Source organism: Vicugna pacos, chromosome 15 (assembly GCF_048564905.1).
Source record: "Vicugna pacos chromosome 15, VicPac4, whole genome shotgun sequence".
Lineage (NCBI taxonomy): Eukaryota > Metazoa > Chordata > Mammalia > Artiodactyla > Camelidae > Vicugna > Vicugna pacos.
This window is the reverse complement of record NC_133001.1, coordinates 4,578,651-4,600,773: the sequence shown is the minus strand read 5'-3', so window position 1 is coordinate 4,600,773 and position 22,123 is coordinate 4,578,651. Positions and strand designations below refer to the sequence as shown.

General features: G+C 49.0%; 1 protein-coding gene across 8 annotated transcripts in view; it reads right to left on the bottom strand.

Moving 5' to 3' along the window:
* The window catches only part of LOC140685374 (methylcytosine dioxygenase TET3), a 101,221-nt gene that overhangs the window by 8,156 nt on the left and 70,942 nt on the right, over window positions 1-22,123 (bottom strand). For 7 of the 8 annotated variants that reach the window (XM_072937515.1, XM_072937517.1, XM_072937514.1 and 4 more), the window contains 6 exons: window positions 14,664-14,757; window positions 9,057-9,265; window positions 7,520-7,670; window positions 4,921-5,010; window positions 4,352-4,489; window positions 127-463 (listed from right to left, as the gene is read on the bottom strand). In XM_072937515.1, the coding sequence (XP_072793616.1) occupies window positions 127-463; window positions 4,352-4,489; window positions 4,921-5,010; window positions 7,520-7,670; window positions 9,057-9,265; window positions 14,664-14,757 (1,019 nt within the window). The remainder of the gene's footprint in view (window positions 1-126; window positions 464-4,351; window positions 4,490-4,920; window positions 5,011-7,519; window positions 7,671-9,056; window positions 9,266-14,663; window positions 14,758-22,123) is intronic. The other variant, XM_072937516.1, reaches the window with a different exon arrangement.

The window sequence follows — 22,123 nt, the reverse complement described above, 5'->3', positions numbered from 1 at the left end:
ACCCCAGTACTTTCCTGTCTGGAATTCTGTCTCAAGGCAGGAAGAAGGGCAGTGAGGGAACCATCGAGGGTGTCCCCTCTCCACAGCGTGGGCGCCACCCCTGCCGGGCAGCCTCTCCCCACACACCTGGGTCAGTGGAGATGCCGGCCAGCTCCAGGGCCTCCTGCTTGATCTTCTCAGGGGTGCTCAGCTTCTCCTTCTGAATCTTCTTCTTCTCGGCCGCTGCCCTCCTGGCTTCCAGCTGCCGCTGGCGGCACGACTTGGCGGGCTCAGGCAGACGCCGGACCTCGCGGGGGAAGGCGGTGAGCACCTGGATGGCCCCGCTGCCCACCTTGGCGTTCTGGTTCTCCTCACTGCCAAACTCGTCCGTGTTGGCCATCTTGTACAGCGGGAGCACGTGCAGCTGCTCGTCCTCGGGAATCCTGCCCACGCAGCGATTGTCTTCCTTGGTCAGGGTGCAGACCTGCCCCAAGCAGAGAGGGAGGGAGGGCGCGCGGGGTTGGGGGAGCCCGGCGCTGGGAGGGAGTGGCTGAGCATCCTGCATCCGAGACCGCCCCCTTCCCCACACAGTCGCAACCCCAGCGAGCCACCATCACTTTCCAGAGTGTCTAAAGAGCACATGTGTCTGGAAGCAGGCAGTGACAGTATCACCCACATTCAGAGTCTGCTCTACAGCTTTCACAGCACTTTGTCTCATGTGAACCTAATAAGGCAGAGAGGGGATGAGATGACTGGCCCAGGGTCAAGTGGCTGGAAAGGGGCCAGGTCAGGACTGGGAGATGTGCTCTGCCCCCACGGCCATCACTGCCACTACACGCCATCTCCTAGTCCCGAGCTCACACCATTATCCTCCTTGCCCTCCACATTCGACCTCCTTTAGCTCTTAAAATTGAAAACTATATGTGCTGGTTGCAGAAAATGTAGGCCAGCACAAAGGGCATAAAAATTACCTCCATTATCGCACCAACCTGAAATAACCACTGTAAGCAGGTGGTCATACACATGTATCCACACAGACACGCTCACCTCTTGGTAACTAAATAGGATCATATATATTATGCATACAGTTTTAGAATAACTTTGATTTTTCTTAACACAGTTTTCACAGTTTTTCTTAACATGTTTTCATACACGTTAAATATTCTTCCCCAATATGGTTTAAGAACTACACAGTAATATTCTATTATGTCAACGTGTTGGCTTATTTAACGGATTCCTCACTACCATTTAAACCTGTTTCCAGTTCTCCCCTATCATAAATAATACTTTCATCCTTTTAGCTGAATTTTCTAAGGTACTTAATGCCTCAGAATAAATGCTGTGAGGCAGAATTGTCACTTGTTGCCAAACTGCCCTCCAAAATGATTATCATCAGTGTCTCACTCACACGGGCAGTATGAGCTTAATTTTCTTATACTTTTGCTGATACTCTTGCCATTAATTTCTTTAAAACTTTTTGCTCATTATCAAAACGTATCTCATTGTTGGTATGTTTCTCTGATTACTAATAAGGTTTGATTTTTTTTCTCAAGTTAATTTTTTACTCTTGTATTGACTTTGTTTTATTTTCTGTATTCTTTTTTTTTTTTTAATAATCACTAAAGTTTACTGAATGATAACTATGAGCCAGACACGGTAATGACTCTTTTATTCCTAACGGCAACCCAGTGGGGCACTGTTATGACCACCCCCGTTTTCCCTACGAGGGCTGCCCTCTCCAAGCAACAGCCACTGTAAAGCTGCCCAACGGCCACTCCTGAGAATCACCCTGTGTCCTGAGATTATGTCCTTCCTAAATACTGGGTGTCAGACCGAGCTCTCTTCTTGTTTTTTTGTTTTGTTTTGTTTTCTATTTTTATTGAAGTGTAGTCAGTTTACAATGTTGTGTCAATTTCTGGTGTACAGCACAGTGCCTCAGTCACACAGGAACATACATATATTCATTTTCATATTCTTTTTCACCGTAAGTTACTATAAGGCATTGAATACAGCCCCCTGGGCTGCACAGTATGAACCTGCTGCTTAGTCTCTGTACTCTTGATGTTCTGGCATTTGGGGCCTTGACCCTGGAGGCACTGTCCCTCCTCTAAGGCCAAGCTAATTCCTAAAGATGGCAAGGGGCCCTCTGCCACTGCACCTCTGATACGCAAGCCAACCAACCCAGGGCTCCCGCCCCTAAGTGTCTCCTTTATCAAACCCTCACATCCCAGGCAAATGTTCTCCCTGCCCTAAATCACCCAGGGCCAGGTAGAGACAACCAGGGACCACTCCCACAGCCCAGAGCCTGCAGAAACTCCTCAGACTCTCCAGACCTAAACCGCTTAGCTTCATCTCCCTGCCTTGCCCACTCCTCTCCCAGAAACCCCAGTAAAGCTCTGGGTCACCCTCTCCCCTCTCTGCCTCCTGACCAAACCTACTGCTGCCCAGTGAGCTGCCAAATGGGCACTCCAAGCCTGGAAAGGTCCTCACCCTGGGGCCGCTGCACACAGCTGTGCCGAGGGTGCCCTCCCTGTGGTTTATAGAGGGGAGTGGGAAAGCACTGATTGTCCATCCACGGGGGGCTGGTCAGTAAATGGTGCCAGAGCTGTACTCACAGCCTTAGAGCATGCGGAAGCAAACCTACATCCACTGACACGGAAAGCTGTCCTGAGTTACGGAGAGCAAGAAGCAGCACGTACACATGACGTGAACCCTCTGTGTATACAGCTGTGTCCACACTCGTACATTCAGGGGTCTGGATGGATGGTCAGCACAATGCTAACACAAGTTATCTATGAGATTTCACGCAATTTTTTGCTTTATTTATACTTCCTCATATTAAAATTTTTTTTACAATATGAATAATTGTTTAACTAGAAAAAATATTCATTTTGGAAAAAAAAAGATTTTTTTTCACTCTAAACTCTAGAAGCTCTGGGATCCGAATAACTCACTGTGCTCGTATCTCCCAATGCCCCCTTCCTCCTTCCTGCTCTCTCCCAATTCTGGAGGGCCCCCCTTTCTCTACATCTCAGCCAGAAGCCATCACCACACAGTGGGGACAGAAGCCGGCCCCACTTTGCTTCTCACTCTTGGACACGGGGAAGGAAGAAAAGGTGGAGAAATGACGTTCTAGGGTTGGGTCATCCACCCCATGGGGACACAAGCTGCACCCAGACTCCGGGAGCCCCTCTCAGATGGACACGCCAGTGCCCTGACCTCGTCCACAGCCCCTGGGAGCCCTGTCTCCTAGGACCTAGTTAAAATGCAGAGAAGAGAGCCACATCGCCCCCCGAGGGTGCCCCACCCAAGCGCAAACCTCCCCTCTTCTCCATCTGCACCCTCCACTCCGCTCCGTCTGCAAGTAGTCCTCTGAGGCATTTCAAAACAGAATTTTTGATTTTTCACCCCAAAACTGGTCTTCTCCTGTGGTTCTACATCTCAGTAAATAACACCAACACCTGCCCAGTTGCTCATGCAACTCACACATCCTATGTCCAGCCCATCAGTAAATACTCTCAGCTTTACCTTCAAAATCACCCAAAATCTGTCCAATTACTCCCCACCCCACCCTGACTCCTGTCAAAGCCCTGCCACCTCTGGTGAGGATTACTGTCCCAGCCTCCTAGCTGGCCTCCTTCCTCTGATCCTCCCTCACTTACCCCTACCCCCCAACATAGTCTATTCTCCACCTGCAGGAGCAAGAGAGGGCTTCTGACTTTATAAATGAGATCTCAGCATTCCCAGCTGAAAAGCCCGCCAGGGCTTCCCATCCCACTCAGGGCCTCCCCTGCTCCCTGCGACCTCACCCCCGGCTGCCCCTCTACTCTCATTCTCTGAGCCTTTGCCTGGCTGGTCCTTCTGCCTGGAGCTCTCCGGCTCACATATTCAGCCACTTACTTTCGCATCTCTGCTCAGGTGCCCCTCCTCAGAGAGGCCTCTTTCCACCTGACCAAAAACAGCACCTGCTGCCATTCCACCCCTTGCCCCACTCCCTCTCTCCCCACGGCCTTCCAGCTGCTGGACATCACTTCACACACTTGGGCAGCGCTCTGTCCATTTTATTCCCCAGCATCTAGGGCAGTACCTGGGGCACAGTGAACGTCTGCTCAATGAATGAATCAAGTGCTCACAGAGACCTGGAACCACACCTTCGATAACTGGGGGACACCGGGTGCCCAGGAGGCTGCAGTTCGCAGCATCTACCTAAGCACGGAAACAATGCCAGCCTTGTCCCCGCATTTCCCAGGGACGTGAGCAGGAGTGGCAGGCTGGCAGGGCACCTCCCAGAGCTCCCTACCCTGAGCCCACCTGTCTGCCCACCCAGGATCGTCTCGCAGGTGGGGCTGTGACAGGTCACGCACTTCCTTACCACTGTGCACCCATTGTAGAGGTTATGCTGGTCCTTGTGGGCGTGGGCACAGAAGTCCATGCAGGCCGTGACCCCCGAGAAGGGCCGCCCTTCCTTCAGCCCCAGGCGGCAGTCGATCGCTATGTCCTCATTGGTCACCTGTGTGGATGGCCAAGGAGAGCTGCTCGAGTGACCTGCGGTGAGTGGCCCCGATTCTGCATGGGGAAGGCGAGGTCTTGGAGGGAGGGAGGGACGAGGGAGGTTACAGACCACGGCCATCTTGTACTTGGGCTGCAGGAGGGAGGTTTTCTGGCTGAAGCCCTGTAGGGATGACCTCCTTCTGAGTTACCTCAAGTCCCCCTCACCTCTTCTGGGGGGGTGGGGGTGACCTGTGAGAGAAACCTGAGCCTCCCCAGTAGAAACCAGACCAGAAGAGGTGGAGGAGTACTCAGGAGGAGAGAGGCGGAGACCGGGGAGGGGGAGACAGGTCCGGGACGCGTCTGCTTGGTGTGAACAAGGGGGATCTCCCGCGGGCTGGGCCTTCCTCTCCCGCTTCCCCGGCGGCCAGAGGACAGCCCCAGCCCCCGTACCTGGTTCTGATAGGCCTGGGGGGCCAGCCGCTTGTACAGGGGAGCCACTTCGGTGGCCAGGTCCTGGAAGCTCTTCCGGAGCACTTCCTCCTACGGACAGAAGAGGAGGCACGTGTCTCCAGAGCAGCCCCGCCTGGCGAACTCCGCACAGCGGAAACTAACCTCCCTCCTAGAACCTCTCCGGGCAAGAGGCAGTTAGGCGCCAGCGAGTATGTTCACAGCGCTCCCCCGGGGGGTGTGCCATGTCCACTCCACGGCTGGAGAAGCTGACGCTCGCCAGGCACACACCGCCTCAAGGGCCAGGCATCCTGACTGCTAAGCGACTGCTCTTCCAGGCTCCAGCCCAGTGCCGTCCAGGACACCCAGGACAGCTGCTTGCTTTTGGGAGCTCAGCACCGAGGTCAGAGGTGTGGGATGGCAGGCGTGTAAAAACATGAGCAGCAAGTGTGGACCTGTCTTCTGGTGCCGCAGGCAGGTAAGTAAAGGCAGAGAGCGGCAGCTCAGGCCTGTGCTAGAAATTTCACAGCCAGCCAGGCCCAGAGCCTGCCACGAGCCAGGTGCATGGACAGACTGCAAAGTTCTGTCCTTTGGACTAGCACCATCTCAAGTACTGGTCACAAGCCATGTGTGGCTATTGAAATATAAATTAATTTTAATTAAAGTTAAATAAAATAAAAAATTCAGTCCCTCTACCGCTCGAGCCACATTTCCAATGCTCAGTGGCTCCCGCGGCTCCCGCGGCTCCCGCGGCTCCCGTGGCTCTGTGTTTTCTACGGAGAACATTCCATCATCACAGGAAGTCCCACAGGATCGAGCCACCCGAGCTGAAACAGCCCCTGGCAGAGAGCTTGGGCTCCCACAGCCCCTCCAGCCCTCGAAGGGCAACAGGCGGGGCTGGGGGGGCACCTGGCCAGCCTGGAGCACAGGCATGAAGAGCTTATGGAGAAGAAACAAGAGGAAGAAAAAGGAGGAAAGTACCAAGCCCGCAGAATTAGAAATGGAAGAGCGAGACCAAGGGCCCAGGTGTGCGTCCAGTGGTGCGGCCAGAGCTGCCAGCCACCCCCACTGTGCCTCCCTGGCTGCCTTCCAGGTGCCGCCACCAGCACAGAGGGCCTGAAGCCAGCACAACGTGGGGCTGAGGCTTGTGAGCTCTGGGGAAACACAGGCCTGGGTTTAAACCCTGACTTCGTCGTCACTGCCATGTGGCCCTGGGCAAGCCAACTGCCTCATCTGTAAGGTGAGCAGTAACAGTGCCTAGATTCTGAAGACTAACAGAGACACCTGTGGGGTGCTGGGCACAGCGCCCAGCGCTGAGTAAGTGCACAGGAGACGGTGGCTGACGGCACAGGGGAAGTGTCTGGGAGAAATTCAAGCAGTGTCTTTCCACTCATGGTGATTCCTAGCTGCCGGTGCTGGGACGCCTCTTTTCATTGAAGCAACTGCCTTTGTTGCTTCCAGGGGAGGTCAGGTGCTGCCATAAGTAAAAGCCTAGAGTCAAACTGGACTATTAGACTAGGTCCTGCAATAGTCACTGAAAAGCCAGGCTTTCAGGGAAAAAAGGGTTGTAAATTTGAACATGCCTCCTTTTACTTCTGAAAAGCAAAGCTTGAAAGTCTGAGCACAGGTGGTCATTTGTGGTGTAGAAAAAATGTGCCCCAGGAAATCCCTGCCTGGTGGAAAAGGGGGAGCCCTTCTGGTCCAAGGGGCTTGGAGAGATTCAGAAGGCACAGGCTGGGATCAAGATTTGCCTGGAGCCAGTCCCCTCGTGTAGGAGCTCAGGTGAAGGGAGAATTCGGTCCCGCCTCGCAGGGGCTCAGGTTGGGGCAGGGGAATCGAGTCCAGCCTGCACCTCCTTTGCCTTTGGACTCAAAGTGGAGACCCCCTCACGATGGTCTTCAGAACCAGGACAACAGAGGAAAAGTCGCAGAGGGGAACACAGCCTGACCTGATGCTCCTGGTTCCCACAGCCCAGGCTTGGCCTGCAGAGGGAGCCCTCACCCAGTTGTCGCTGGGCTGGCAAGGAAGGATGAAGGGCGGGAGGAGACTGCAGAGAGGAGGCCTCAGGCCTAGAGGCCATACCACGTAGGTGCTAGTTCAGTGCCAGAGGACCACGCCAGGCCCCCCGCAAGGAGACGCCGAGGGCCTGGACAACTGCACCGAGATGTCTGCCTGGCAGCCAGGCCGGACGAGGGGCACCCTGGGGGTCCAGCACTGGCCAGAAGGTGGCCCGGGGCCCAGAGGCCCCTCTTGCTGCTACGTCACACCCAGAGAAGGTGTCTTAAGAAGAACGGAGGGAAGAAATAACCCTTTAAGAGGGTCAAATTCTGATGAGGAATCTGAACATTTACCTTAAAGAACCTTTTTAAAATGGAAGGGTCTGAGGTACCTGTAAGTGTTAAGCCTAATTTTTCACTCATCACACCACTCCACACCACACCCTGCATACCTTATTTCACTGCAGGATCAGACCAATTAAAAAAAAAAAAAAGCAAGTTCCATGAGTCACAGCGTGCTAACCTCCCTCCCATCCAGACAGTTAAGGACAGCAGGTGCGACAGGGCGGCAGGAGGGTCCCCGCTCCCCGCGGAGCTCTGCTCACCTCTTTGGGGTTGTCCCCTGCGAGGCGGAACTTGCGAGGGGTCTTGCTCCGAGCGTATTTGCAGCCGTTGAAGTACATGCTCCAGGAACAACCGAAGGAGAAGGAGGCACCGCAGGTGTTGGGGTCCTTGCCTTGGCACGCGCAGGTCCGGCTGCAACACGTGTCCCGGGTTAGGCATATGAGGTGCACTGTCAGTTCTGGACGTTTTACCTCCCCATCCCTCGGGGGAGGCCCTACTGAGAACTGGCAGCCACCAGCCTCCCAGTGCCTGGGACAACATCCTTCCTTCCTGGCCCTCAACCCCTTTTCCAAATCTCCACCCTCGGTGGGTAAAGAACCAGCCCTGAGCAGCCTGCTGGGCTCCCACTTCTGAGCCTGAAGGTCTGAGAGTCTGCTGTTGGGAGAAGCACATGGGTTGTTTGAGGCATTGGGGAAGAATCTAATCAAAAACTCTAAGGTTTACACTTTGTCTGAACTTTAGTATCCTGACCAGCTCCATCACAGACCACACAAATGGGAGAAATGTGAACCACAGGACTTGAACATGCCTGCTCCATGCAGGCTCAGGTGCTGACAGGCCTTTAAACAAATAAACACTGACTTTACAGTTCAACACTTAATAAAATCCAGAAAAAACCCAAATGCCCCTCAAACAGGGTATGAATAAACAAACGGGGACACAGCCACACTGTGGAATACTACTCAGCAATAAAAAAGGAATGAGCTCAAAGCCATAGAGGAAGCTCAGAAACACTATGCTCAGGGAAAGAAGCCAGACTCAGAGAGCTACATACTGTATGGTTTCATTTATATGACCCTCTTGTAAAGGCAGCCCTACAGGGACAGGTGACAAGATCTGTGGTTGCCAGGGGCGGGGGCAGGACCTTCCCACAAAGGGGCTCAGTGGGACTGTGGGGATGATGCGACTGTTCTGCAGCTTGCTTGTGGCGGTGGCTGCGTGACTATACACATTTGTCAAAACTTCAAAATGTCTAACTCAAAGGATGAATTTTCCTGTTAAGTAAAAATACCTTAATTTTTTAAATGGGGGAACCAGCGCTCTAAGGGGAGGCCTGTGACTGCTGCTGATGCCTTATGCCAGCGGGGCACTCATCCTTTTTCACACTTGTTACCATCATTAGAGGCTCAGAGTCAATCTGGGCATAAAGCAAAGCTAAGCCAAGTCAGGAGACCCTCCTCAGGTCAGATCTGAGGTGAGCCTGCTTGCCTCCACACCCTAACTCCACAGGCCACACAGGGCCCTGGCCCTGCTGCCTGCCCCCGCCTGCCAGGAGGGACACACAGGGCCCTGGTCCTGCTGCCCATCCCTGTCTGCCGGGAGGGACACACAGGGCCCTGGTCCTGCTGCCCGCCCCCGCCTGCCGGGAGGGACACACAGGGCCCTGACTCTGCTGCCCGCCCCCGCCGGGAGGGACACACAGGGCCCTGGCCCTGCTGCCCATCCCTGTCTGCCGGGAGGGACACACAGGGCCCTGGCCCTGCTGCCCGCCCCTGCCTGCCAGGACCGCCCACGTACTCATCATTGAGGCCACATCTCCGGCTGGTGGGGTTCCCGTACTTCCGGAGGGTGTCGGTGAGCTCCTGGTAGAGGGTGTCTCCAAGGCTGCGGGGGATGCCCTCCCAGGCCAGGATGAGGATGACGATCACGGCGTTCTGGCAGTGGTGGCCCGCCCGGTGCCGCACCAGGCAGAGCAGCTTCTCCTCCAGCGTGTGCCTGCGGATCACCTGCAGGGAGGCAGGGCGGGCGCTGTTACCCACAGGATCCGGGTACCACGCACTCCACATGAATGCCATACCCCCTCACCTCTGCCCAACAGACCTGGGGACGCAGATCCTTCGGGCCATGTCCCAGGGGTGCCACACCCTGGTGACAGGCTAAAAGACTGTCATAATTAGGGAAAGAAAAACATTAAAGAGCAAAATTTAAAATAATTACTACAAAATCTACATTACTGGTGATTTATATAGACGTGGGAGTAAAAATACATAGATAAAAGTGTAAGCCAAAATATACTGAGATTTTTATGTTGTTCTAAAACATGTGCAGAGAAACTGGTGTATATCTGTATGTTTTTAGTTAAAATGCACCTCGATGTTGTGGAAAATAGCTTTTGACAGCTCTGCAAAAAGCTAAACATACAACCAGGTAATTGCACGGAGGGATACACAAGGGGAAGTGAGGGCAGAGCCTGCGAGACACTGGTGCCCTCATGCTCAGAGGAGCGTCACCCAGCAACAGCCAAGAGGGGGAAACGACCCAAGTGCCCAACTGATGAATAAAATGTGGCACATCCACAGAGTGGAATATTATTCAGCCTTAAAAAGGGAAGTCTGAATGATGCTACAACATGAGTGAACCTTGAGAACACTGCGCTAAGTGGAATCAGCCAGACACAAAAGGACAAATACTATATGATTCCACTTACATAAGGTACCTGTAACTGTTAAAATTCATAGAGACTGTAAGCAGAATGGTGGTTACCAGGGGCTAGGGGAGGGGAGAGGGGGTTCTGGGGAGCTGTTTAACAGGTATAAAGTTTCAGTTTAGGGTGATGAAAAACTTTTTGGAAATAGATTGTGGTGATGGTTGTATAAAAATGTGGATGTAGTTTGAGGCCATTAAATTGTAACTTAAAAATGGCTAAAATGACAAACTTTACGTTATGTATGTTTTAACACAGTTTTTTAAAATCAGTAATGTAATACACCAAGAACCACTGAATTGTGTGCTTTCAATGAGTGAACCGTACAGTATGTGCATCCTGTCTCAATAAAACTGTTAAAACAAAAACAGAAACAAAAACAAGGGCCTTGGGCAGGGCTCTGCTCCTCAGGGTCCAGCTGCTCGCTCAGCCGGGTCCTCACCTCACTCTCCACCTACTCCCTACACGCCGTCCTGGCTCACAGAAGGGTACGGCAGGGCAAAGGGTCCAGGAGTGGGGTGGGGGCTGAATCTCCCCCCAAATCCCAAGTGCTTCTGTGACCAGATGAGACGTGGGCACCTGTGATGGGGGAGACGGGAGGGCTTTGCATGGCAGGCTGAGGGACCAGGACTCAAGGCTTCCACAAAGGACTGCACGCAGGGGGCTCACCTACACCAAGGGCTTCATGCTTCAGAAGGGGGAGCAGACGTCTGCGCCGAGACAGACTCGGTCACGCGGGCGGCAGTGCAGGGAGACGCGGAAAGGCCGGGCGGCAACACAAATGAGGAAAGCGGGCCGACAGCTAAGGAGCTGCGGGTGGGGCGGGAGGCCACCCCTCTCTTCCTCAACCACTGCCTGGTGGGAACTCCAGCCTAGTGCACCTACCCTTCCAATTTTGCAAGAAGAAAACAGAGATCCAGGTCTCCACATGAAGCCTCCTTTTAAAGATATGCGTGCCAAATTCAACTTTTTAAAATTGTGGCAAAATACACATAGCATAAAATTTACCATTTTAAGTGTATAGTTTGGTAGCATTAAGTACATTCACACTGTTGTGTAACCATCACAACTTCCTCCATCTCCAGAATTTTCTATTTTCCCAAACAGAACCTCTATACCCCTTTAACACTAATTCTCCACTCTCTGCCAACCCCAGCCCCCGGTAACCACCACCCAACCTTCTGACTCTGTTAATCTGACTACTGTGCGTACCTCAAGTAAGTGGCACAGCATTTGTCCTTTAGTGACTGGCTTTATTTCGCTTAGCATAATGTCCTCAAGGTTCATCCACACTGCAGCATGTGTCAGAATTTTCTTCAAAAATTTAAAAGACACCTTGATTGGTAAACAAAACATAATGTCTGGGCCATGAGTTCCTGCTTTGAGTGACAGCAATAGTGGTGCCCACCACCCCGTCCCCCATGGAAGCATTGATTCCATCATTACTTATAAAGTTGTTTTGGGGATCAGTAAATAAACGAACAGACCCATTAGTCATATCCCCGAGTGACTGTCTGGCCCCCTGCAGACCGAGCCGGGCACTGCACGGGCTTCTGCACACACGGGAGGGACTTGGAGAGCGGCCCCTGTGACCTCTGCTCACGGCCCAGGCAGCGCACGGCCGATCACGCGCGGGTGTAACACACGTTCAGAGCACACAGACAGCCGACTGTCAAAGCTGAGACCGAGGCCACGTCCTTCAGGTTCCCAGAGTGGCAAACACATAAATGTGACTTGGTGTGAGCAGACGGCTCAGCGGCCTCAACCTCACGGGCCTCTGGTACACTTAAATGGCCATAAGAAAACAGAGTGGGCTCCCCATCCACAATCTACGAGGAACCCAGAAGGAGGGAACGCACAAAGCTCAAAGGTCCCAGGCCATCAGAAGGCGTGAACGCCCTGACACTCGAGCGCGGCAGCATAGGCGGTTCACACGCTGCCACAGGATCGCGCACAATCACCCAGACTCCAGGCAGGGAGTCCCTGGGCACTGAACCTGGAACAGCACAGCACCCTGCAGGAACCCCAGTCTCCTCCCCCACGACTCCCGCCCGGGGTACTTCGCTCGGGCCGCTGGGCTTCCTCAGGAAGTCTGCTGCACCACACCCCTGGTGGGCCTTCAGATACCTGCCTTCTGACCTGCTACTGTTACTGACCGGTCCAAGCAGCATCTCTGTGGTTCTTCTACTAATAGCCCATTTTTGCTGTCTGTGGTATTTGCTTCTGGCATGCCTCCATTTATTCTGAGCCTGTGGAATGCTACCTGGGTGGCTCCCTCACTCCCATGCCTGGTGACTTCCATACTTTGCACAGGCCACCTAAAAACGAGCAGTTACCAGCCGGTACTCTGGGTAGCCCCATTTTCTTAGAGCATCCTCTCAACACACACTTGCTGGGCATCCATGAGGCACCTCAGCTTTGTGCCCCAGGATCCTAGCCAGTCAAGTCAGTCAAGAACTTGGCCAGGCACACTGCTTGTAGCTGAAGGTGTTGGTCGGGGGTTCAGGTTGCAAACACAGGCATGAACCCTGGCTGGAAAAGAAAACCTAGGCTCTAGACACGGGATGGGAGGAGGCAGGAAGAACCACAGAAGGTGTCGCCCACGCCATGCTGCCACCAAGAATAATCTGTCCTTCTTAGCAATGGTGGGTCACTTTCCGGAGGGGTGGAGTGGGCAGGGAATGGGAACACCTGCCCCCTCTCTAATGACCAAGGAGGTGGGAACTCTTCACATGAGCCCTACAGCCAAAACACATAGGGCATCTGGTGGCTGTGCAGGACTACACCGTGGGAGATGGCTAGAAAAGAAAAGAGCAAAAACACAACTCAGCACTGCCATTTTCTTGCCACTGTAACAGTTCTATGATGTACCACCATTTGCTCTTCTCATAAAAACTTTTCTTTTCTCTCTCCTTTTATCTTCACTCATCGGATACAGGAATTTCCTCACCTCTCTGTCACCTTGTATTCCCTTCTATCTGAGATTTTCTTTCAAAGCTGGCATCTGCCACCAGGCTCAGTGATACCCACATGCTGTTCCCAACCTCTGGACAAAGCCTCAGATTCACTGTGCTGCACTGCTCTGCCCTGGGCATTTGTCCACAGACCCCAGAGGGCCAAGTTTCCTCCCCCTCCGTCATTCTGGCCCCAGGATGGCGCCTGGCATCACCCTCCACCTCGCAGCCCCAGGAGCTGGTCTCATGCTTCACCTGGGTGCCATCTTCCTCAGCCCTCAGCAGAGGGCTAGTCAAGAGCTAAAGCTTCATCGTGGGGACTCAGGGGCTGGAAATGCGTATCCTTGTCCTCAATGCCATCCACACAGCCAGCTGCCTTCTTTCTTTAACATGCCAACTGTTTCTGAGGCTGAAAAGTCCCTAGCTCTACCTGTGCTCCAAGGATCTTCCATTCCTTGCCCAAGACTTTGGAGTTCCTCCACCACTGCATGGATTAGCAGGAGAAAGGGGCAGATACCATCTCCCTGAGGGGTTTTCTGCAGGGAATGACACTCCACCCTGATCAGCCACAGACACAGACAACCTCCCACCGTCATGACCATCTTTCACGAGGGTGGGAACAACATGCTTCTTCAAACTGGTGAATACTCGTAAGTCGCTCCAGATTTTGTCGTGTACAATTCTGCAGCACCGTCTGAAAATTCCTACAAACAGTTATGCAATAGTTCAGGTTCAGATACCTCTTATTTACATTAAACAGAAAGGTACAAAGGTATGAGGTAGACCAGATGAAAAGAGGCCTGCGCAGAGCTGGACGGAGGCTGACAAAGGTCATCTCACCGCCATCCCTCAGTCAAAGTGAGCCAGGGGATGCTCACCCAGCCATCTCCTCTCTGCCCACGCGACTCTTCTCACCAGAAATGCTTCTCCGTTCTCCTCACCCATTTAATATGGCCCCACACATATCCACCCCCTCTGGGAAAACCAGCCTGAAAATTCCTCCTGCCACCCACGTCCCTTGCCCCTGAACTCTACAGCACCAAGTCTGTCTCTCGATGTTAAACATCGATTATTCAAGTCTGTGATTTTATTCCACGTGCCTTACGTCATAAGCAGGTTGAACACAGGGACGGAGCCTTCCACATTCCATGCGCAGCCTCCCTACCAAGCATGCAGCACAGCGCTGAGCAAACAGCTCCCTGGTAGCCTTGCTGCTGCTCTGGGCACGGGTCTGCATTGGTTCTAAGGCACTCTGTGAGGACTGGGAGGGCAAGGTCAGAAAGCTTCGGGTGAAACTGGAATCTGAGTCACTGAGGTTCCCTCCGCTAAGACACACAGGCTGCCTTAGAAGAAGCAGTGGCTCAAAAGTAAGGCAGATGCGATGCTGTCCCTGACCCTGCCTGGAGACCTAGTTCTTGTGGACTGGAGACAGGAACACAGGCAGCTCCAGGGCACACAGAGCAGAGCCGAGGCGTCAAAGGGCCGTGGTTGGGCCCAGCCTCCCCTTCTCCTCCCCCTGCAGCTGTGAACAAGGGGCAGCATGAGCTGAGCGAGGTGACCAGAGCAGTTCTGAGGACAGCCTCGGGTGTCAGGGGCTGGCATCTACACACAACGAGGACAAACAGCTGAGCCTGGGGGAAGGTGACCCTAGCCAAGCACCGGGTGCTGGCTCACGGCTCCCTGGACAGACAGGGCACGCGTCTGTCCCGCGCTTCCCGGCCCCGGCCGTGGAACCCTGACACGTACCCACTTCGCGATGGGGCAGCCGCGTGAGCTCTTCCCCTCCTTCCCCGTGTAGATGACCTTCTCGATCCGGATGGCCTTCCCCTTCTCTCCGTACCTGGAGATGGAGACAGAAGCCACTGTTAGCACAGCAGAACCGCAAAGGAGAGCCACTCTGGGTAAGAAGGCCAGCCTCAGTGTGCTTCAGCTTGGGTTTCCAGTTACTGTCGGGGCACAGAGGAGGGGGGGAAGGTTTAATTGTTTATTCTGTGCAACAGCCTCTGGGGACACAGCTCCACTTACAGGCTCCCCTCAGGGCCTCTGGCCCACCTGACCTCACTCTGCCCCAGGGCGGAGGGAGCAGTCCGGCAGCAGGTCTCTGACTGTTACCCCGAGCCTCCGGGAAGGGCGCTCAAACCAAAGGCTCAACACGGGCATCTGTATCCAGCCCTGTTAGCTGAGCTGCCCTGAGAATGAGTTATTTACAAACTCAATAATCAAAAGAAAATAAATGGGGAAACCCTTGTCATTCTCTTTCAACAATCCCCAACTGACATTTGAACAGATGAGGACAGACAGCTGAGACCGGGGGTGGGGGGCTGGGGTGGGGGGGGAGTGACCCTAACCCAGCACACACTGGCTGAGACTCCCCTGGACTGCTGTGAACCGTGTCTGGTGCCCACACACCCCTGCCCAGGCCCACGCACGCCGCACACACTCAAGGATCTGAGACCAGGTAATCAACCACACCACTTTCAGAGGTGATGAAACTATGGCCCCCAGAGCTGAACTGACCTGCCCAAGGCCACACAGCTACCTGGGGGCAACGGTGGTTAAAGCGCAGCCTTGGCGGTCAGACAGCTGGGGCTTGAGGGCCAGCCCCGTCTCTTTTCTGTTACAGGACTGTGGCCAAATGAAGCCTCAGATTCCTCATCTGTGAAATGGAGATAAAAATGATTCCTGCCTCCTAGGCTCGGGAAAAGATCAAGTGAAACAATCCACAGAGAATGCATTTAAGTACTCTGACGTTCCTGGCATGAGGAGGAGCCCAATAAACACTCATTATTCTTAATAATGTAAACAGCCACCTTACTGAATTGCCTTATCTTTAATAATTTTTTACTTTCAGGTACAGCATCACCTGCGAACAGTGGTCATTTGCCACCGCCGCCTTCCCACTCCCCGTGCCTCTAGGTCAGTCTCTGGCCTGTCTGCGCTGGTCAGGGCTTCCCAAGTGCGGGCAGGTATCTGTGTTTATTCTTACTGGAAATGCTTCTGACTGTCACTGAGCATGAAGCTCGCTGACTTCGGGACAGAGACACAGACTCTCCTAAGCGTTTCCTGCTCTAAGGATTTTTCAATCAAAAATTAATTACTTTAAAATATATATATATAATAAAAAAGAATTAATAACTTTTTATCAAATGTATTTTTAGCATCTACAGACTCAGATGATTGAATGGTCTTTCTCCTTTGGCCAATTAACATGGTATGCTATTTTAACGGACTATCTCAATTAAACTACCCTTGTATTTCTATAATAAATCCAATTTGATCATGGCATGCTATTTTCATATACTGTTTAATAGAGGGTAATGTTATCAGAGCTATTACTGCAATACATTTTCTTTACATAAATACATATACAGTTACACATAATTCTTTATTTTATCCACTTCACTTCTAGGAATCTCTACCTCAGAAATAAATGTACAAGTACACCAAGATTTAGGAACAAGATATTCACTGTTGTATCAAGAGAAAATTTAGGAACAACTTAAATATCCAGTATAGGACTGGCTAAATAATAAATATAATACATTCCCATGCAATGGAAAACCATTTAGCTATCAAAAAGAATTCAACAGAATTATACGTACTGACCAGAAAGACATTCGGTGGGGCGGGGGAAGCAGCTACAAGCGTGGGTATAGTAAGCTTGATTCCATTTTGTTCAAACTTTGTCTATATACATATGTGTGTCTTTGTAAATGCTTAGAAAAAAATAGAAAGATAAGCATCAAACTTTTAAAAAACAGTTTCTTCTGGGAAGGATGATTACTAAAGAGATTTATTCACCCTAGACTTTTTTTTAAGGCCTTTTATAGACATGTTTTATTTTTGTAATTGGAAAAGAAAAACATTTTTTAAAATGTTGATCTAAGTTTCCCCTGAGTTCAGTGTTCTCTATTTCACTCAAGACCTCGGGAATGAGGTGAAAGGAGTTCCTGATAACTGCCACGTTAAAATTCCGAGGCTATGTTAGTCCCTTATAGAATGTGTTTGGAGATAGGACTCCGGGGAGTTTATATAGCTGGTCTGGCTCAAGAGGAAGAGTGTCGCTTTTGTTTGGCTCCTGGAAAACTTTCAGCTCAACAAGCATTTATCAGGAAGCGGCCCTCAAGTGCAGAGCCTGGGCACTCAGTGTGTCCTGGGGTCACTCTGGGAAGAATGGCCCGAGGTGACCACACTGCTCTCACTGAAACGGACAGGATATCGTGTTCCCCGCAGGAGGGTGAGCTGAGGACACAGACTCGGGCTTTCTGACCAGGACTGTCTCCACCATCCCATCCTTGTGAGAAACTTCCTGTCGTGAACTTCATAGCTGAGAGCAAATAAAAGGGCCAAGCACTGTCTGATCAGCTAGATTTTTTTTTTAAAGCAAAACTGTCTGTGTTTAATTCTTTATTAAAAAAACTTTTTTTATTGCAGCATAGTTGATTTACAATGTTGCGTTAGTTGCTGGTGCACAGCAAAGAGATTCAATTAGACATATACTCTCTTTCTCAGATTCTTCTCCATTAAAGGTTATTACAGATATTTAATACACTTCCCTGTGCCATACAGTAGGTCCTTGTTGTTTGTACCTTCTCTATATAGTAGTGTGTATTTATTAACCCCAAACTCCTAATTTATCCCTCCCCCACTCCTTTCCCTTTGGTAATCAGTTTTTTTTCTATGTTTGTGAGTCTATTTCTGTTTGTAAATAAGTTCATTTGTATCATTTCTTTTAGATTCCACATATAAGAGATATCCTATTTGTCTTTCTCTGTCTTACATCACTTAATTCGATCATTTCTAGGTCCATCCATGGCTGCAAACGGCATTATTTCATTCTTTTTTATGGCCAAGTAATATTTTTTATGTGCGCACCCCCCCCCACATCTTTTTCCATTCATCTGTCAATGGACATTTAGGTGGCTTCCATGTTCCTGACTATTGTAAACAGTGATGCTATGAACATTGGGGCGCATGTATCTTTTTGAAATAGAGTTCCCTCCAGATATATGTTCAGGAGTGGGATTGCTGGATCATATGGTAAGTCTATTTTTAGTTTTTAAGGAACCTCCATACTGTCCTCCATAGTGGCTGCACCAATTTACATTCCCACCAACAGTGTAGGAGGGTTCCTTTTTCTCCACATTTTCTCCAGTATTTATTATCTGTAGAACTTTTAATGATGGGCATTCTCACTGGTGTGAGGTGATACCTTGTAGTTTTGATTTGCATTTTTCTAACAGTTAGCAATGTTGAGCATCTTTTCATGTGCCTCTTGGCCACCTGTACGTCTTCTTTGGAGAAATGTCTGTTTAGGGCTTCTGCCCATTTTTTAATTGGATTGTTTGTTTTGTTCTGTTTTGTTTTTGATATTGAACTGTATGAGCTGTTCGTATATGTTGGAAATGAATCCCTTGTCAGTCTCAACATTTGCAAGTATTTTCTCCCACTATGTAGGCTGTCTTTTTGTTTTGTTTATAGTTTCCTTTGCTGTGCAAAAACCTTTTAAGTTTAATTAGGTCCCATTTGCTTATTTTTGCTTTTTCCATCACTCTAGGAGATGGATTGAAAAAAAATATTGTCATGATTTATGTCAGAGTGTTTTGCCTATGTTTTCTGCTAAGAGTTTAGGAGTATCCAGTCTTAACATCTAGGTCTTTAAACCATTTTGAGTTTATTTTTGTATAAATATATGGTGTTAGCAAATGCTCTAATTTCCTTCTTTTACAGGTAGCTGTCCAGTCTTCTCAGCACCACTGATTGAAGAGACTATCTATTTTCTATTGTATATTCTTGCCTCCTTTGTCGTAGATTAATGGACCATAAGTGTGTGAGTTTATTTCTGGACTTTCTACCCTGTTCCATTGATCTATGTGTCTGTTTTTGTGCCAGTACCATACTGTTTTGATTACTGTACCTTTGTAGTATAGTCTGAGTCAGGGAGTGTAATTCTTCCTGCTCCATTTTTTCTCAAGATTGTTTTGGCTATTCAGGGTTTTCTTTGTTCCTATACAGGTTAAAATTTTTTTGTTCTGTTCTGTGAAAAAATGCCATTGGTAATTTGATAAGGATTGCATTGAATCTGTATAATGCCTTGGGCAGTATGGCCATTTTAACAATACTGATCCTTCCAATCCGAGAACATGGTATATCTTTCCATCTGCTTGTGTCATCTTCAATTTCTTTCATCAGTGTCTTATAGTTTTCAGAGTACAGGTCTTTTGCCTCTTAGGTAGGCTTAGTCCTAGGTATTTTATTCTTTTTGATGCAATGGTAGATGGGATTGTTTCCTTAATTTCTCTTTCTGATATTTCATTGTTAGTGTAGAAATGCAACAGATTTCTGTATAATAATTTTGTATCTTGCAACTTTACCAAATTCATTGATGAGCTCTAGTACTTTTCTGGTGGCATCTTTAGGATTTTCTATGCACAGATTCATGTCATCTTCAAACAGTGACAGTTTTACTTCTTTTCCAATTTGTACCCTTTTCATTTCTTTTTCTTCTCCGATTGCTGTGGCTAGGACTTAACAAAACTATGTTGAACAAAAGTGCTAAGAGTGGGCATCCTTGTCTTGTTCTGCTATTAGAGGAAATGCTTTGAGCTTTTCACATTGAGTATGATGTTTGCTATGGGTTTGTCATATATGGCCTCTATTATGTTGAGTTGTGTTCCCCATAAGACCACTTTCTGGAGAGTTTTTGTCATAAATAGATGTTGAACTTTATCAAAAGCTTTTTCTGCATCTATTGAGATGATCATACGGCTTTTACTCTTCAATTTGTTAATATGCTGTATCACCCTGACTGATTTATGGATATTGAAAAATCCTTGCATCCCTGGGATGAATCCAACTTGATTATGGTGTACAATCCTCTTAACACATTGATCGCCATGTCACCCAAATCCAGGTGAAGTTTTGTTTCCTCAGGGGCCCTGTCACCCAGATATGGATGATACTTTCCTTCATCCAATTATTCAGGTTTTTACAAGTAATTTGCAACAACTTTTGTCTGTAATACAAGTATCTAATAGAACAACATATAAGTATATATACAGATAGAAAATATTTTTTTTTCTTCATTCAATTATGCAGGTTTTTACAAGTAATTTGTTTACAAGTAGCGCCACAGTGTCCCAAACTATTTTGTTACCTGAATTTATTCCGTGCAGAATAATGACATTCAAAGAAGAAATAAAACTCTAAATAGGTTGAAAATTGAAAATGAGAAATTATTTTTTAAAAACAATTTCAATTACACTGGAAAAACAGAGATTAATGATAAGCACATATACTGCCAGTGCATTACACTGGGGTGACGTGTGAATTCGGGCCCCGCAGGAAACACACTCCATCCACAGTGGGTGACCAACGTGTTAATGTATTGTTGGAGTTGGTTTGCTAGTATTTTGTTGAAGAGTTCTGCATCTATGTTAAGCAGTGATATTGGCCTGTAATTTTCTTTTCTGTGACATCTTTGGTTTTGGAATCAGAGTGTGAAGGTGGCCTCACAGAATGAGTTTGGAAGTGTTCCTTCCTCTGCAACTGTGGGGAATAGTTTCAGAAGGATAGGTGTTAACTCTTCTCTAAATGTTTGCTAGAATTCACCTGTGAAGCCATCTGGTCCTGGACTTTTGTTTGTTGGGAGTTTTTAAATTACTGATCCAGTGGAAGAACTGGTAATTGGTCTGTTCATATTTTTTATTTCTTTCTGGTTTAGTCTTGGGAGACTGTGCCTTTCTAAGAATTTGTCCATTTCTTCTAGGTTGGCATAAAATTGTTCATAGTAGCCTCTTACGATCCTTTGTGTTTCTGTGGGGTCGGTGGTAACTTCTCCTTTTTCATTTGATTTTACTGATTTAGGCCCTCTCCCTTTTTTTCTTGATGAGTCTGGCCCAAAGTTTATCAATTTTGTTTATCTTTTCAAAGAACCATCTTTTAGTTTCATTGCTCTTTTCTACTTTTTTTTAAATCTCTAGTTCATTTATTTCTGCTCTGATCTTTTATGATTTCATTTTTTCTACTAACTTTGGGTTTTGTTTGTTCTTCTTTCTGTAGTTGCTTTAAGTTGTAAGGTTAGGCTGCTGACTTGAGATGTTTCTTGTTTCCTGAGGTTAAGCTTGTATTGCTATAACTTCCCTTTAAGAACTGCTTTCGCTGCCTCCCACAGGTTCTGGGTGGTGGTGTTTTCATTTTCATTCGTCTGTAGGTATTTCTGGATTTCTTTGATTTCTTCAGTGATCCATTGGTTATTTAGTAGCATTTTGCTTAACCTTCATGGGTTCATGGTTTTTTGCAGTTTGTTTTTCCTTGTGTCTCTACATTTAAAGGCAACCAACCAACTCTGGATTTAGTTCTTTTTTCTTAAATGTCTTACTTTCTGGCCTATTGTTAAGAGAACCTTCTAGGATACAGATGAACTCCTAGACCCTACACTAAGTCTGCAAGGATAGGCTGAAACCTTGCTCTAAAGGGTAACTTGACTGTCTCAGCCAGTGATTCTCAAAGGTGGTGCTAGGGCCAGCATCCCCTAGAAATGAGAGGAATATAGGCCCTCGGGTCCCATCCCAGACCTGCTGGGTTGGAAAGTCTGGGGTGGGGTCCAGTGATCCATTTATTCACAAGCCTTCCAGGAGACCTGATTCACGTTCAAGCTTGAGAACCACTGACCTAGAGTGGTGATTCTTAGGGGTAATCTCTGTCACACAGTAATGAGTCCAGTTCTCCCCAAACTCAGAGGATTTACTAGCACTGTGTGTGTTCTTCATTTCTAGAGTAAACATTCAGTGAACTCCTAGAGGGCCCCCTTTCCAGTTAGAGGACACGTGGCTCTGTGTAGCACACCGTTTTCAGAGATGGGTTTGAACATCTGACTTCAATTATCTATGATAAAGAGGACCTGGGTACTCAGAACATAAGAAACCCATTAATAAATTTGGTAATATTTAAGACTGGTGTTTGATCTCTCCCTGTGTCCTCTCAATCTTTACCAGATAAGCTAAAGGCACCAATGTCTCCTTGATTTCAGTTTGCTTCCCCTCCTTGCCTTGGCCAACTCCTGGCAGTAGAGTAGTCCTGCAGGGGAAGTCTAGAGATAGAGGCAGCCTAGATCATTCTCAGACCAGACCCACAGCCAGGTGACTTTCAGCAGTCATTCATTCCCCTCCTTGTTCCAGAAGGAGCTTAAAAAGATGTCTGTGTGA